The 17,226-nt window shown below is 47.8% G+C and overlaps 2 protein-coding genes across 5 annotated transcripts in view; one reads left to right on the plus strand and one right to left on the minus strand.

Moving 5' to 3' along the window:
- Positions 1–17,226, plus strand: part of LOC125430756 — a 20,727-nt gene continuing 3,501 nt past the window's right edge. Inside the window, exons 1-10 of one of the 4 annotated variants that reach the window (XM_048492955.1) lie at positions 1–118; positions 648–738; positions 1,084–1,263; positions 1,485–1,537; positions 1,966–2,080; positions 2,675–2,823; positions 4,475–4,548; positions 5,110–6,431; positions 8,554–8,687; positions 10,786–12,351. In XM_048492955.1, the coding sequence (XP_048348912.1) occupies positions 57–118; positions 648–738; positions 1,084–1,263; positions 1,485–1,537; positions 1,966–2,080; positions 2,675–2,823; positions 4,475–4,548; positions 5,110–6,431; positions 8,554–8,687; positions 10,786–10,801 (2,196 nt within the window). In that variant the 5' untranslated portion in view covers positions 1–56 and the 3' untranslated portion in view covers positions 10,802–12,351. Of the gene's footprint in view, positions 119–647; positions 739–1,083; positions 1,264–1,484; positions 1,538–1,965; positions 2,081–2,674; positions 2,824–4,474; positions 4,549–5,109; positions 6,432–8,553; positions 8,688–10,785; positions 12,352–17,226 lie in introns of those variants that run through there. The other 3 variants (XM_048492953.1, XM_048492954.1, XM_048492956.1) reach the window with 3 other exon arrangements.
- The window catches only part of TMC7 (transmembrane channel like 7), a 24,623-nt gene continuing 20,318 nt past the window's right edge, over positions 12,922–17,226 (minus strand). Inside the window, exons 15-16 of the mRNA XM_048492958.1 lie at positions 16,212–16,290; positions 12,922–14,655 (exon numbers count right to left, since the gene is read on the minus strand). Of these exons, the coding sequence (XP_048348915.1) occupies positions 14,596–14,655; positions 16,212–16,290 (139 nt within the window). The 3' untranslated portion in view covers positions 12,922–14,595. The remainder of the gene's footprint in view (positions 14,656–16,211; positions 16,291–17,226) is intronic.

The following is a 17,226-nucleotide window of genomic DNA, read 5'->3' on the forward strand; positions in this document are numbered from 1 at the left end:
GACCAAGATGCTCCTGGCAGGCGCCAGCGGAGAGCCGGCCGGGCGCGGAAGGGGCGATGGCGGCGGGCGGCGGCTCGGTGTCGGCGAGGAGCCTGGCCCGCTCGGTGGCCCATCGGCTGTAAGGCGGCCCAATCGGGGAGGGCGGCGGGGGCAGCGGGCGTCAGGGGATCCCCAAACGTTGCTGTTGCCCAGCAACACTTCTGATTGACAACTGGAGATTTGATTGGCATTGCAGATTTAAAAACAACAACTCTGTTGCTTTGGCAGCAGCCGGTTTGCAAAGCACAAAGATCTATACCAGGAGTGGCCAGCCTATGGTGCTCCAGATGTTCTTGGACTACAATTCCCATCAGCCCCTGCCAGCATGACCAATTGGCCATGCTGGCAGGGGCTGATGGGATTTGTAGTCCAGGAACATCTGGAGCACCATAGATTGGCCACCCTTGATCTATGTGACTGAAGTAAAATCCTATCAGCGATTCTGTGTGGGAGAGTCCAAAAAACTGCATGTAGACAGGCAGAATGAATGTTATTGAAACTATTTTAACGCATTTTGTTGCCTTTCTATATAAATATTCAAATTCATATTTTAAATCCTCACTTAATAAATAATTATTGAGCAGAAACCTGTTGCCGCCCCCCCTTAGGAAGTATTACGTTGACGTACAAAGAAAAGAAAATTGCTTCGATTCCTCTGGGTTAATCAGAGATGAAATGGAAAGCTGCGACTGGAATACGGTAAGAATTTGGAGGATTTGGGGTGGCTTTCCGAATCACACACCAGCCACACTGGAATGCTAGATTTTTCACAGTGATTTTCTCAGAGTATCCAACGTACACCTGCAATGAGAAATTCTCAGGCTAGCAAGAAAGGCAGAATGTTTGCAGAACATCAAACCAAGGCAAAGACCTGGTTTTAAAAGAAATGCAGGCTGGTCTACATCTAACCATCACTGTTGCCGTTGGAATAATTGAATTCATGATCTCAACTCTCTTCCTCTGCTCATTTGCAATAGCGCTGGTTTCCCAGTGCCTGTCAGTTGCTTCCAATTGAGTCAGATTTCCCCCCCAATTTGTTTGCAGTCTCCCCTGCGTCTGATCGAGTGGGAGCACGGCAGGCCGTTGGAGCACGATTTTGCCAAGATTAAACTGGAGGCGTCCCTACGCATGTACGTGGGCAGTACTGAGGAGTGTCACCAAAAAGTGAGGAAGAGCCCAGAAAAGCAAAAGGATGTGGAAAAATTCATAAAAGAGATGGCACGGGTAATGCTTAAAAGCCATGCTGTCCCCATTTATTAGGAGTATTTGTTTACACATTTATACCCACTTTTTCTCCCCAGCCCAACATGTGTTAGTGTAAAAGCACTGTGAAGTCGCAGCATAATGACCCCGGTTGGGTTTCTCATCCCACAGGGTGGTGAAGAAGGGGGCTTATACTGTCCAAAGGGGCTATGGGTTATCATTTATTTCTTTGTCTTTATCAGCAGGATTACATACCCGACTTAAAAAACGACGGCAGAGCGAAGAGGACTCAAAGGTAACACGCCATGCTGAGCTAATGTAGTTCCGACTTTGGGTTCCCTATTAATTCGGCTAGAGTACTGAGCAGCAGCCACGTCAAATATTTTCATAACCGAATATGCAGAACGTGAGCGTATTAAAGAGAGTAGGTGACACTGATACTGCAAAAAGTTTAGGACTAAAATACTTTGATGTTCCCCCAGAGGAGTTGCTGGAAGTCCAACTGGATTCCCACACTTGCCGCTTAAGCACAACTGAGATATCCCGCAGATGCTTCTAGATTACATTTTGTACTGCCCCACTAGCCAGTGTCATCTTGGACAAGCTGTGTTGCCGCGTCCTCCTCCCTCTTCCTTTGGTAGCTTGCTTCTGCAATCTCTGCTTACTCGTTTCGCTAGCGTTTAGCTTGGAGTGAATTAAACACGGATTCCACTTTTCTGTCAGGCAAAGTTATTGGCAGCGCACCCCCTCCAGTCTACACAGAGCTGCTATTCCGACCATGTCTGCAGAAGAAGTGCGGAGACTCATTTCTTCGTCTTCCAAGTTCGTCGTGGCTGCTGTAGGTATCACAAGCAAAAGATCGATGAATGTTGTCCTTAAAAACATATTGCCGCTTCTTAAATTGTATCTACTTCACTTATACCCCAGGGATCAAAAGCGGCTTAGGCCCCTTTCGCACACGCAAAATAATGAGTTTTCAAACCACTTTCACAACTGTTTGCAAGTGGATTTTGCCATTCTGCACAGCTTCAAAGAGCATTGAAAGCAGTTTGAAAGTGCATTATTCTGCATGTGCGGGATGAGCCTTACAATCTTCTCTCCCTCTCCATTTTATTTTCACAAAAACCCTGTCAAGCAGGTAAGGCTTGGGAGTGCGCGACTGTCCCAATGTCACTCAGCAAGTTCTGTGACAGAGTAGGAATTCGAACCCAGCTCTTCTTGATCCTAGTCTGAAGTTATAACCAGTACGTGGCACTTCTTTTGCCACTGAACTAGTCACGTTTGCATTCCAACCCCAAGTGCCACTATGGTCCTTATAAATGCTGGCGTTGAGAGTGGGTTTGGAGAAATCAGTCAAGCAGCTGGGCCCAGTTTGTGGTGAACGTGAAAGATAAAGCGTTTCAGGAATTCTACAAGTTATTTTTCTCTCCAGACTTCTGAAGTCTTTCCGAAAGTGTTAGGAACCACTCAAGGAGCTGATTCAACTCCGAAGAGAAGAGCGGCTAGAACTGTTCCGAGTTTGGATCATGCCGGGGAACGGACTCTTTCTTCTACACGGTTCCACAAAGACGAGGCAGAGAGGTATGGGAGCTGGACCCCCTCATAACAACTTGCAATTTAAAAATATATATATATTTGACTCAAATGGCACATAGGAGATTCATCCACACCACTGTTCCGATGGTCCTTCCTGCCTCCAGAGACCCTGTTCTTTCTCTTTTAGCCTCACAATAATGTTGCCACCTCTGATGGCAGCCTTTTCTTACACTGCTTGCAAAGCTGAAAGGGGAAATTGCTGAAGCGACCAGTTTCTCCATGGCATCATAACCCCAGCCCTGGTTTTGTCTATACAACCAGGATTTTGTGGGGAGGCCAGTGGCCAGAACGCTTCATGGAGCTAGTCATAAGATTGGTGCTGAAGGACCTGGCATTGTCTGAAAGGGCCTCCAGTCTGGGCTTTATCCACCAGTGGTCCGCTGGAGATGAAGCAGGCCACTAAAGCGCGGGTACAATCACATGCAAAGGTTAATGACTGCACACCAAGGCAAGCTGCTCTCAGCTGAAAAGTCTAAGGGCCAATTCATGCTTGGATGGAGCGTCCCTGCTAAGCAAAAGGGGAAGGTACACACCAAAGTGAAAATGAAGAAAACTTGTACCAACAGGCTACAATGATGACTTCAAAAAATTAGTTCTCCCACTGGAGTAGCAATTTACTTTTAAGTAACCAAAATAATTTCATAATTTTACAGACAGTAACCCAATGTTTTGGAAAAACTGTTTACATTCTCCCATTGGAGTAATATATATAAACACAAGTTAGAACGGCACGGCAATGTAATCTAAATATAAATATAACAGCTAGCCAGATTCTAGATAATTAACCAACTGGCCTCGTTAAACTTCACGACTGTTAAAGGCAGGTCAGAGTTTTTCAAAGTACAATAATGGTTACAATCAGGGAGGACAACGCTCTGCAATTGGTTTATTCTTATGCCTCTCGAAATCTCCTGGAGCGTTGTCCTCCCTGATTGCAACCATTATTGAAGTTTAACGAGGCCAGTTGGTTAATTATCTAGAATCTGGCTAGCTGTTATATTTATATTTAGATTACATTTCCGTGCCGTTCTAACTTGTGTTTATATATATTACTCCAATGGGAGAATGTAAACAATTTTTCCAAAACATTGGGTTACTGTTTGTAAAATTATAAAATTATTTTGGTTACTTAAAAGTAAATTGCTACTCCAGTGGGAGAACTAATTTTTTGAAGTCGTCATTGTAGCCTGGTTGGTACAAGTTTTCTTCATTTTCACACTGGATGGAGTGTCCCACCATTGGCATTTCAGGCAAGCGACTGGGCTAAAAAAAAGGTACCTTCTGTACCCATCCAGTCAGGTTGCCAATGAAATTTACATGACTGTACTATGCTGGAAAACAACTTGGCATAGGTAACTTTACATCAGTGTCAAACGTTTGGTCAATTTTTATCTGATTACCCCGAGGGGTGGGATCAACATTTTATAGAGAATTTCCCCCCATAGCTTGTTTAAAAAACTAACAATCAGCCTCCATGTGTGCTGGGCCAATGCTTTCAGTTCAGTGAGGTTTGAATTTAGTGGCAAGTGAAATCGCATACGGGGCTCTCAAAATATCCATCGGCAAGCCTTGCTAACAATAAACAGAGGATTTTGTTCCACTGCCCGTCCCATCTTACTAATTTTGCTGTGTTCAGCTGCATACAGGAGCGTAATGAAGAATTCCACACTGAACTCGATCAGAAGGCTTCAGAAAAGAATGGTGGTAAAAGTAAGTCGTATGTTCTACATGTAGTCCTCAATCCGAATTCATCCTTTCCTTTTGCAAGAAACCAGTGATAGATCTTTTCAAGAAATTTTAAGACACCGGTTTCTGAGATGTCGTGTTGAATAATGTCTCTTCTCCTTTCTAATTATGACTTGTAGCATTGTTGAAGGCTTTCATGGCCAGATTCAACTGGTTGTTCTGGGTTTTCCAGGCTGTGTGGCTGTGGTCTGGTAGATCTTGTTCCTAACATTTCACCTGCATCTGTGGCTGGCATCTTCAGAGGTGTATCACAGAGAAAAGTCTGTTACCCACTGTGTCCAGACTTCTCTCTGTGATACACCTCTGAAGATGCCAGCCACAGATGCAGGTGAAATGTTAGGAACAAGATCTACCAGGCCACTGTCACACAGCCCAGAAAACCCACAACAACTATGATTTGTAGGTTTGTACTTCAGTCTTTTTATTCATATTAAAAAAGGGACCTTTGAATGCTACTGTATGTGTTTACGATAAATCCCAAGGCTGACAGGATTTTTAAACACTTTCAATGTGGTATCTTTTTAGAACCGAAGACCACTAAGAAAAGAAAGAAGGTGAAATGCAGAGAGAGACCAGTTGAAATGTCCTCTGACGTTTCTCGTCACTCTTATAAATCTAACAGGGTACTCTCTGCAATGCTTCCTAAATCAAACAATTCATGCTCGCTGGGGACAAGTTTCCCAAGTCCTTATTCCCCACCTGGACAAAACAAAGTGTTTAGGAAAGGCATTCTCAAGAATGGAACATCTCTCTCCTGTACCCCTTTGGAGTTATCTGAATCCCAAAACATAGAGGCAAACTCTCATTCGAAAGGCCACCTTCAGCCCCTTGCTGGACATTCTTACAGGCTGGTTGAAATCAAAAGGAAAAAGTCATCTTGCACTCCCATTGGGGTGGCTTCAAAAACTAGGCTTTCTGGATCTAGCAGACCTCTGGCTAGACAGCCAAGCCTGACCTCCAGACACACTCCAGAGGTAACAGGAAGCAGCATGGAAGTATGTCCTGTGAAACCGACAGATGAAGAGCTGCATGCCCAAAGTTCAGCTGTCAGTGAAAAGACAGGAGCGACAGACAAGTCCAAGGTGGCTTCCGAGGGCGCTATACCGAACGGGCAAGGTAAGAAAATGCAAGACCAACGTAACTGGGAACGTCAGTTTTCGAGGAAGTCTGAAGAGACCAAAAGAGGGCACCAGTCTGCATCAGAGAGGAACTCTGAGAGTCATCAAGTCCGTTTCCAAACGCCCCAGCAATGGTACTGTGCTATGCATGCTGAGCAGAAACATAATTCAGACAGCTGCAGCCCGGATAACTTAAGGCAAACTGAAAACACAACTCTGGCCACAACCTCTGTCGAGGAATCCGGCGAGATTCTGGCCGGTCTTCAAGAAGATCATGACAAAGAGCATCCCCTGACAGTCGCACGTGGACCATCTTTGGGGTACCACGTTTGCCAGGGAGAAGATCAAAACATGCCAGTTGGTTTGACCACGAACGAGTCCACGAAGGCAGATGCCAATGTGGGAAATCACGACAAAGACCATTCAGGAAAGCTTTTAAACCAGATATTATCTTTTCACGGAGGAGATGCCAAGGCTGTCGATGAGCCTACCGGTCAGTGGCAGATAAATGACCTTATTTTTGGAGACTCGTGGGACCAGCAAGTGACGTACATCCCACCAGCACTTCTGGGGGCTGGCGAAATCTCTGAAGAGGAAGACGGCTCTTCAGCACCTCCACAGGTGAAGAGATGTGTTCCAAGAAGTTTGGGAGATGAAACTTCGGATGAGGAATTTACCATTTCTTCTGCCTCTAGATGTTCGAGTGCCAAATCATTAGCCAGCCAAGAGGTAAGAACTTCAAGGTGTGCATCTAAAAAAGAATAGCTGCCCCCCTCCCCCCGATTTCTGCAACTAAGCAAGCATCAGCCAGCGTTTCTGTCCGAGCTCCAGCCTTTCCGGTTGGGAACTGCCTGTTTACCCCTTCATTTAAATGGTGAAACACAATACAATTTATTGGCATAATGGCACTGCTTTCAGGTGCCAGTGTACTATTAGCTCCTTCTCCTGCAAGACTCTACGCTTTCTGAGCTGCACCGAGGAGGCTCATGTTGCAGGGAGGATCACTGAATTGGAAGGGGCCATACTGGCCATTTAATCCGACCCCCTGCGAAATGCCAGATCAGCCTAAAGCAGTGCTGGTGAACCTTTTTGAGACCGAGTGCCCAAACTGCAAACCAAAACCCACTTATTTATCGCAAAGTGCCAATATGGCAATTTAACCTGAATGCTGAGGTTTTAGTTTAGAAAAAAATGATTGGCTCTGAGGCGTGCGTTACTCAGGAGTAAGCTTGGTGGTAGTCGGTGGCTTTGCTTCTCACAATAATAGAACCAGGGGGCATTCATTGAAAATGCTGGGGGGAAGAATTAGGACTAATAAAAGGAAACACTTCTTCACACAACGTGTGATTGGTGTTTGGAATATGCTGCCACAGGAGGTGGTGATGGCCACTAACCTGGATAGCTTTAAAAAGGGCTTGGACAGATTTATGGAGGAGAAGTCGATCTATGGCTACCAATCTTGATCCTCCTTGATCTGAGATTGCAAATGCCTTAGCAGACCAGGTGCTCAAGAGCAGCAGCAGCAGAAGGCCATCGCTTTCACCTCCTGCCTGTGAGCTCCCAAAGGCACCTGGTGGGCCACTGCGAGTAGCAGAGTGCTGGACTTGATGGACTCTGGTCTGATCCAGCAGGCTAGTTCTTATGTTCTTATGTTCTTATGCTTTGAAGCAACCATGCAACTCTTTGAACGGGTGAATCATGACCCTAGAAGGGTTTACTCAGAAGCAAGCCCCATTGCCAGCAACTGAGCTTAATCCCAGGTAAAGGATCGCACTTTGCATGAAAATCAGTGGGGTTTAACAGCGCTTAACATGGTTACCTACACTGCTTCCCCAAAACTAGGTCTTAGGTTTAATGCTAATAATCGAGCTCAGTGACCCAGGCCAGCCTAGATGTGAACCCAGGCCAGCCTAGATGTGAACAGCCACATGATGAGCTCTGTGCGTGCCCACAGAGAGGGCTCTGAGTGCCACCTCTGGCACCCGTGCCAGAGGTTCGCCATCACTGGCCTAAAGGATCCCTGACAAGTATTCAAGAAATACTGAGAGCCAGGGGGGTGTCGTGGTTAATTCTAATCTGGAATGGTGGTGGATTCTAATCTGGAGAACCGGGTTTGATTCCCCACTCCTTCACTTGAGCGGCAGAGGCTTATCTGGTGAACCAGATGTGTTTCCGCACTCCTACATTCCTGCTCGTGACCTTGGGCAAGTCACAGTTCTCTCTGAACTCTCTCAGCCCCACCTACCTCACAAGGTGTCTGTTGTGGGGAGAGGAAGGGAAAGGAGCGTGTAAGCCACCTTGAGTCTCCTTACAGGACAGAAAGGTGGGGTATAAATCCAAACTCTTCTTCTCTTCTTCTTGTCCGGCCACTGCTTGAAGACTGCCAGAGAGGCAGCACTCGCCACCTCTCTAGGGGGCCGATTCCACTGCAGAATTAACTCCTCCCCCTGTAATTTAAACCTATTGAACTTCTGCTGCCAACAGGAACGGCTCCCTGCCCTGTGCTAACAACAGCCTTACATGACTGTACAATGTGTTCAGCCCAACATTTCCTTAGGAGAAGAGCTTTCTTAGAGAAGAGCTGAAGTCGATGGCTAATGGATTTATTTTAGGACAGGGCTCACCAACCTATGGCCTTCCAAATGTTCATGGACAACGATTCCCATCAGCCCCTGCCAGCATGGCCAAGCGGCAGAGCTTATGGGAATTTCAGTCCATGAACATCTGGAGGGCCATATTTGGAGAACCCTGTCCTGGAGAAACTGCTAGGATCTCTCCGTTAGGGCTACTTGAACATTTCCAACAGAAATAGATTTTAAAAAGCATTACCTCTGTGCCCTTTTCACCCTAGAGGAGAAATACAAATGCAGAGCAGAAGGAAGAGGAAGCAAACGCTGGTTCAAGTGTTCAAATGTGTGTTCCGAATGTGACAAAGGAAAGCACTGTCCAACGAGGGATGTTTGAGGAACACAGTGAAAAGCTAAGGTAAGAAAAAAATTATTAAGTGGGTAGTAATGGCAAGTTTCAGTTGCGACACCACGCCACGGTTGGCATAAGACAAGCAAGCCTTAGTTTTTCCTGCCCAATTCGGTTCCCTGTCATTTCCAGGTTGTTCACTATAATAGCAACAGGGGGGAAGGTGCGCCAATAGATAAAAATGATGAGTCTGCACCAACTAAGTTTCAAGTAGCCCTGTACCATGTATTTATAAATATTCAAGATTCCTAGATTTCCCCCCAAAAAAACACTTTAAGGTCTCATAGCATAAACTTATACAGGAGGCAACCCAAAAATTGACCTGTCCTTTCTTTTACGGCAAAACATAATAATGGAGAACATCTCCTCAGAGACGTAGCATGTACAACTAAGCATAAGTATGCATCAGAATATCCACTCACAATAACATGGCGACACAGAAACGAAAGGAAGACTCAGCCTCTTAGGCCTCCAATACTACTCCTTAGTTTAAAGGAACCACTCTCAATTCGTTGAGCTCCAATTCGTTAGGCCTCCAATACTACTCCTTAGTTTAAAGGAACCACTCTCAATTCGTTGAGCCAATTGGCCATGCTGGAAGGGGCTGATGGGAATTGTAGTCCATAACATCTGGAGTGCCAAAGGTTCGCCACCACTGCGCTACTTTCAGGCTGTTGGCACACCGTAGCTCATCTCCGCCCACCCATGTCACAAAAGCAGACTTTTTTTACTTTTAAATTATGACAACGTATCTTGAGCTTCAAGGCTATGAGACAGCATGGAAGAAGAAGAATTATTGAATTTATATCCCCCTTTCTCTCCTGTAGGAGACTCCAGCAGTTTTTCACAAACTCCTTTCCCTCCCTCTCAACAAACACCCCAGTGAGGTAGGTGGGCTGAGAGAGTTCGGCGACCAGATTCAGCTTCCAAGGTCACTTCCAGTTGGCGCGGCGTTGGGAATGTACAGGTTAGCCTGAATTCCCCAGATAAGCCTCCACAGCTCAGGCGGCAGAGCGGGGAATCAAACCCGGTTTCTCCAGATTAGAGTACACCTGCTCTTTACCACTACGCCACTGCCTTATACCAAGTCAGACCATCAGGCCAGCGTTTCTTCTGATTGGTGGTGGCTCTCCAGGTCTCTCCTGCTACCTGTTAAAGGTGCCAGGGATTGAACCTGGGACCCTCGGCCTTCTAAGGAGCAGCAGTGGCCTAGTGGCTAAGAGCAGTGGCTAAGAACAGGTGCACTCTGATCTGGAGGAAGCGGGTTTGATTCCCTGCTCTGCCGCCTGAGCTGTGGAGGCTTCTCTGGGGAATTCAGATTAGCCTGTGCACTCCCACACACGGCAGCTGGGTGACCTTGGGCTAGTCACAGCTTCTCAGAGCTCTCTCAGCCCACCCACCTCACAGGGTGTTTGTTGTGAGGGGGGAAGGGCAAGGAGATTGTCAGCCCCTTTGAGTCTCCTGCGGGAGAGAAAGGGGGGATATAAATCCAAACTCCTCCTCCTTCTTCTAAGGCAGATATTGTGCCCGCAGAACTACGCCCCCCAGCTTAAGCAAGACGGCATAGAGCAGGGGTCCCCACCCTTTTTGAGCCTGCGGGCCCTTTTGGTGTGTGTAGCAACAAAATGGCTGCTGGAGGAGGTAGAGCCAGCCACCAAAGGATTGCCGGCGGCGGAGCCACCATGAAATGCCGGCCACAGATTAACTTCAGTAACACCGTGTAGTTGCTTATGTTGTGGTGGCAGCGGCTGCCAAAGCAGCATTAAAAAAAATCTGCCCAGCCGATCCAGTCTCCAGCAGTCTGTCAGAAGCCGACCTGGCCTCACACTTCCTCAAAACACTGGGCAGCTGCCAAAAAAGGTGACAGTGGGTGTCATGGTGCCCGTGGGCAGCATGTCCGAGACCTGTGACATAGATTGTGGTCTGCATAGGCAGAGATGACATGCGGAAATAATTGACCTGCAGGTATTACAAAAAAAGCTTTCCTTGTTATGTGTCCCGGCTGCTTCTGTTACAGCTGCCGAGCTGCAGCTGATAAAATCTAGTGTGCGTTTCACTTCCTTGTCATCAAGAGTTACTTTCTTGCATTACTTCCTTGTTTGTGCAGCAAAGTCGGCAACTGAAAAGCTCATTCTCCTCCCCAGCGCTGTCCGTAACCTCTGACTGTGTTGCCGCTTTTCCTACAGGTCTTCTGCCGAAGAGAAGGGAACCAACAAGGATCGTGGACCTGAGTATTTGAGTGCCGCGCGAGTGGTTTATTTTTCTCACCTCCCCATGTCAGTGTAGCTCACCTTCCCAATGCAGGAATCATTTAGGGCAGAGGTGTCAAACTCGCGGCCCTCCAGATGTTATGGACTACAGTTCCCATCATCCTCTGCCAGCATGATGCTGGCAGGGGATGATGGGAACTGTGGTCCATAACATCTGGAGGGCCGCGAGTTTGACACCTGTGATTTAGGGGCTTTGCTTCCAGCCACATACACAGCAGTTTGCCTCTTTCTTAACTACTTGTTGCATTGAGAGCTTCAAACAGCAGCCCTCTTGTTCTTCATTCAGCTGGCGTTTAGCATGATGCTAAAAAGGTTATGGTCAGGATCACACAGGTGCCTCTGAGACCCACCAGGCTCTTGTTCAAATCCCAAGGTGGAGCTTAGTCCCCACAGAGACTTTGGAAAAAGTTTCAAAACTATCCAGCATTATTAGTTTCATCATGTTTATGGGAATTCAAAATATCAAGCTCTCGAGCGGGGGTGTCCAACTCTGGCCCTCCAGATGTTCATGGACTACGATTCCCACCAGCCCTGACAGGGGCTGCTGGGAATCGTAGTCTGTGAACATCTGGAGGGCCAGAGTTGGACACCCCTGCTCTAGAACTTCAAATATGTTTTTCTCTGTCACTTACAACACACTCCAGTGTAATCTACTCAGTGCCAACAGCAATGGGATGCCTGTGACATTTTGACTCTAGCAAGTGTCTGCGGAGTATGGCATATTTCATCCGATGCCAAACAGATCCGACGCCAAACAGTATTAGGCACAAATGCCCAAAGCTGCCGTATCCGAACTCAGACTAGGGGTCCGTCAACGTCAGCACTGTCTATTCAGACCCACAGCGGCTCTTTGGGGTCTTGTGTAGAAGGGTTTGTATTTATACTCCGCCTTTCTCTCTGGTAAGGAGACTCAAAGGGGCTTACAAACTCCTTTCCCTTCCTCTCCCCACAGCGGATCCCTTCTGAGGCAGGTGGGGCTGAGAGAGCTCAAAGAGAACCGTGACTGGATGGGAGATTTCCAAGGAATATTGGGGTTGTGACTTGGAGCCAGGCAGTGGCAAACCACCAAATGCATATTGCCTTGGAAACCCCACAGGGTTGCTGTAAGTCAGATGTGACTTAACAGAAAAAGCTTTTGGAGGCCGATAGGAAAGTTTCAAAATCTGATGAACCACTTTAATAAGACTCACTGGGGGGGAGAAGTCGACCAACTCCTTTTCAATACACATACAAGTCATCCTGGCTTGAAAAGTCCAATACACATACAAGTCATCCTGGCATCCTAATCTGGAGAACCGGGCTTGATTCCCCGATCTGCCACTTGAGCTGGGGAGGCTTATCTGGTGAACCAGATTAGCTTGTGCACTCCAACACATGCCAGATGGGTGACCTTGGGCTAGTCACAGTTTTCTCTCAGCCCCACAGTTCTCTCTCAGCCCCACCCACTTCACAGGATGTTTGTTGTGGGGGGGGGGGAAGGGAAAGGAGATTGTCAGCCCCTTTGAGTCTCTTTACTCAAGCAGCAGTGGCGTAGGAGGTTAAGAGCTCGTGTATCTAATCTGGAGGAACCGGGTTTGATTCTCCGCTCTGCCGCCTGAGCTGTGGAGGCTTATCTGGGGAATTCAGATCAGTCTGTACACTCCCACACACGCCAGCTGGGTGACCTTGGGTTAGTCACAGCTTCTCGGAGCTCTCTCAGCCCCACCTACCTCACAGGGTGTTTGTTGTGAGGGGGGAAGAGCAAGGAGATTGTAAGTCCCTTTGAGTCTCCTGCAGGAGAGAAAGGGGGGATATAAATCCAAACTCTTCTTCTTATAAAATTAATGGCTCTCAAGCGTGCTTAATTTCAATTCTATTGTGCCTTATTTCCCAGACTTTCCGCTTACCTTGTGTTTTTCAAAAGCATAATCTTGATCCTCATGTGACACTTGGTAGAGGGGAAGACTATCCCCATAGATAAATAAAAAAATCTGTTTCCATGAAGCATTCACATGGCATTTATTAACAGCATCGATCCACATTGAACACCTTTTAAAAATAAGCATTTAAAAATACTGAAAATCGCTGAAGATCCCAAACACTGACATGAACCCCGTACCAGACGCCGGGCAAGTTTTTCTTTAAAACACTGCCACGCCGTTTCAAGTTATTCTCTACAGATTTCCAGTGATGCAAAACAAATGTAGTGCTTGAACGAAGGATATGGAAATTAATCTAAAATTAGCATTTTCAAGTGTGCCGTGAAGCACAACCCATGTAACATGGTTTCCTGGGCAGAGCCCAAAACGAGCTTGGTTGATTTCACAAAAAAGGAACAGTAACCCTAAGATCTGGTCCTGAGAACTTTACCTTTATCCACTTGAACTTCCGGTTTTTTGCAAAGCCAGCTTTCCCAAAGGATGGAGAGCGATACTGGAAGACGCACAAGTAGCAATTAGACTCCAGAGGTTCGGTATGTACTGAAACGGTTCAGGAAAGCCGGCCCGGACAATTCCAGCTCCGCTTCTCTGCCCCCCAACGCCACGAAATCCTTGGCTTCAAGTCCAGTGACGTTGAAGTTTCTGCAGACTTTCTGGATGAAGTAGCAGCCAAGAGAGTATATCCAGTGACAAGAGAGATTCAGAAGCAGTTAGATCCATGACAGTGAGCCAGAGGGCTACACCTTGTCCTCCGGGGACAACGCTTCTCCGCTGAGTTTCAGGCAGCCGCCCGAGGAGGGAGAGTGGGTCACAGCTCTCTGAAGGCGGCCACCCAAATACGACATAGCTTGTGTGTCTTTGGGGAGGGGGAGATCAGTTATTACCCTGTGCAAAGTGTGAGCAAATGCAGAGTGAGCAATTGTTTCTTGAGAGTTTGCAGCTGGAAAGGTCAAGAAGGATTGGGGGGGGAGGTAGCTGCCCACACCTCCTTTGGCTTATTCTACAAGGCACTGTTAAGGCAATGGGTGCAATATAGTTCTTTCCTGTGCACAGATGTGCCCAGGCACTTCCAGGGATAGCTCCAAGCTTCTTCAGCGGAAGAGCCGCCTGCGCTGTCAATGGAACAGCTGCGCACCGTAAACCGTTTCCCGGCCTGTCCGGCAGCTTCCGCACCAGTTTGGATCGGAACTGCAGCCCCGGCGGAGGAGGCCAGCATCAAAGGCAGTTTTGCCAGCGAAATCCCCGGCACAAGGCATGCTTTCCCTAAAAGCCCCTGGAAAATAGAGGCTTCCGTGTAACCCGTGAAAATGAAGGAACAGCAACCCAAACAGCCCTGTGATAGCAGAGGGCGTGTGCAGGTTAGAAGGGCTGAGTTCTGTACAAGTGGACAACAGGGAAAACCGGCAAAACACACACACACACGCACACACAAAAGGACACCTGCCAGACAGCTGGACCTCAAAAATCCTTTCCTGAGTTGATCAACAATCTATTCCAGCCGAGAACACGGGAGAACTGTAGGCTGTGGGGAAACACTCACGCTTCCACAGGAAGGCCCCGAAGTTGGGAAAGGCTCGCAATTCCTTGGGGTTCAGCCTGCGCGTCCCCAGTCTGCAACGAGGTCCCAAATCACTAGTTCAAGGCACTGTCGGTCCCCTGCAGTTTGTGGGATGGCTAGATGAGTCCGTTTGCGAGGAGCTCAGGGTGTATCAGGCATCGGCAGGCCCCTCAGCTGAGCCTCTGGGCTTCGGTCAGCTTCCTGATGAGGAAAAGTTTGTCCCGGCTCTCCTAAGGTGGTCATTAGAATGCAAACACAATCAATGGGGGAAAGATATGAAGCCTCTCTTGCAACTTCCATCCATAAGCTACCCCTTGTGCAAAAGGGGAATGAACAGTGCTGTGAACTGCAGTCGTTGCTTTACTGTCTATTAGTTCAGACCGGCTCTTAACATTTGCATTTTCCCAAACTGCACATTCTGACTCTGTTCAATAGGCCATATCCAACCTTGGGGACCTTATTTGGGGGGAAAGGCAGCATAGAAATGCTTTTAAAGACTGTGGAAAACCAGGAATAACTGCCTTACTGTTACATTTTCATACTGTATGAGTTGAGAGCCAGCGTGTAGTGATGACGAGTAGGTGGATTCTAATCTGAAGAAGTGGGTTCGATTCCCCACTCCTCCACCTGAGTGGCAGAGGCTTATCTGGTGAACCAGAGGTGTTTTTAGAATTCCTACATTCCTGCTGGGTGACCTTGGGCTGGTCACAGTTCTCTCAGAACTCTCTCAGCCCCACCAATTAATTAATTAATTAATTAATTAATTAATTAATTAATTGCGCTTGTATACCACCCTCCCCTGGAGGGCTCAGGGCGGTGAACAACAAGTTAAACAAAATACATAGATAAGCACAGATAAAATCAATAAATATCAAATTAATTAATAATAATAACGGCTCTATACTCATTAAAACCAAACCCCATTAAAATGCAGCATCCAAATACCAAGCGCAGCAGATGGCGACCTACTATCAAATCCCCTAAAAGAGGGGGGGGGTGGCAGAGTCCACCGATGTTATGGGGAGGGCCATCAGCGGCCGGCCTCCCGGAAGGCCCGGTGGAACAGCTCAGTCTTGCAGGCCCTGCGGAACTCATGAAGATCCTACCTCACAAGGTGTCTGTTGTGGGGAGAGGAAGGGACAGGAGCTTGTGAGCTACCTTGAGTCTCCTACAGGAGAGAAAGACGGAGCATAAATCCAAACTCTTCTTCTTCTTCAGGATCTGGGATCGTTACACTGAACATTACTCAGAGCACGGCCCTCCAATGTCTTAACTATACATTGGTTGGTTTTTATACCCCACTTTTCTCAGCCTTTGAGAAGCCGCAAAGCAGCTGACAATTCCCTTCGCCACAACTGGCACCTGGTGAGGTAGGTGGGGCTAAGAGAACTTGGAGAGAACCATGACTGACCCAAGCCACCCAGCAGGCTTCAGGTGTAGGAGCAGAGAAACAAACCTGGTCCACCAGATAGGAGTCTTCCACTCATGAGGAGGAGAGAGGAATCAAACCCGGCTTGTCCAGATTAGAGCCCACTGCTCTAAACCACTACACAATACTGGCTCCATGCAATAAGGGGACGGCTCTGAATCACAATCCCAGTCAGACGTCACTCCTTCCGCAGTATTAATTTGAGATCTATCATATCTTCCATCCACTCTAACCTCACACTTGTGCTTGCAATGGACGCTACATGGGCAAGCGGGGCACGCACTGTGTCACATGTCTGAGCGGTCCGAAAGCGACATCTACTAGACAGCAGGGGACAAGGACGTGATTTGAACTTACCATCACTAATTGCTCCCGGAGCTGATTAACGACTCGCTTGTGGGCTCCAGCCAAGGCAACGAAATAGAACAGGATGAGGCTGAAAACGAAGAGGGGGAAGAAAGGGACACCTTAACTAGGCTGACCAGACATCTCGCTTTTGGCGGGACCGTCCCGCCTTTAAACAATTTGTCCCGCGTCCCATGGGTTCTTCAAATGGTCCTGATTTTTGGGAGGCTGCCGCACTGCCTTCTAGGGCGCAAGGCAGTGCGGCAGCCTCCCGACCGCCCGACTGCAGGAGCGCACTGCCTTCTGGGGCTTGCCGTTTGCCGCCCTGTCACAGGGAGTGCGCTTCTGCGGCTGTGTGCGCATGCACGCACGCGGCCGCCTCCCCCATCCCGGATCACAAAGGTGACCATCTGGTCACCTTAACCTTAACAAGAACGCAGACTCGAGTTTGGAAAAATGCGACTTGGAAAACAGGAAGTAATCCTAAAGGGAAGCTGTTTGGGCCAGGGCTTGCTGGTCAGGAATGCGTGTTGTGTGCAGAGAATGCCAAGTTCAATCTGTGGCTTAGGAATGGTTTAAGGCCTCTGCTGAGCTGAAGCTTACAGTGATCCTACTGAAACGTGGGAAATGCACAAGACCCGTTTGTTGCAAGTAAGTCCTTGGATGTTTGTGTGCTGCCTGTCATTTGAGGCGCCAATGCTTGTTAAGGGCAAGCCAGGAATTCTGACCGGCCTTTTCAGCCCTGGCTCCCACCTGGTGGAACTCAGTCGAGTAAAACCCAAGTCCCACGGGATTGATCGCAATTCCATAGGGCCTGCAAGGTAGAGATGCTCCATCAGTCATGTGTTTGTGGACAGCGACTGTGGAAATTTAGGCCTGGCCTCCTCTCTTCCCCTTCCTTCCTCTCTATAATGGTGTTTCTGTCCAGTTTACTGCGTGGCTTTCCGACTACACCATCCCCCCAAGAGGATATCTCGGATTGAGTGTCAGTCTAGGAACGGGTAATATTTAAAACTGTGGTTTTAAA

Source organism: Sphaerodactylus townsendi, linkage group LG04 (assembly GCF_021028975.2).
Source record: "Sphaerodactylus townsendi isolate TG3544 linkage group LG04, MPM_Stown_v2.3, whole genome shotgun sequence".
NCBI lineage: Eukaryota > Metazoa > Chordata > Lepidosauria > Squamata > Sphaerodactylidae > Sphaerodactylus > Sphaerodactylus townsendi.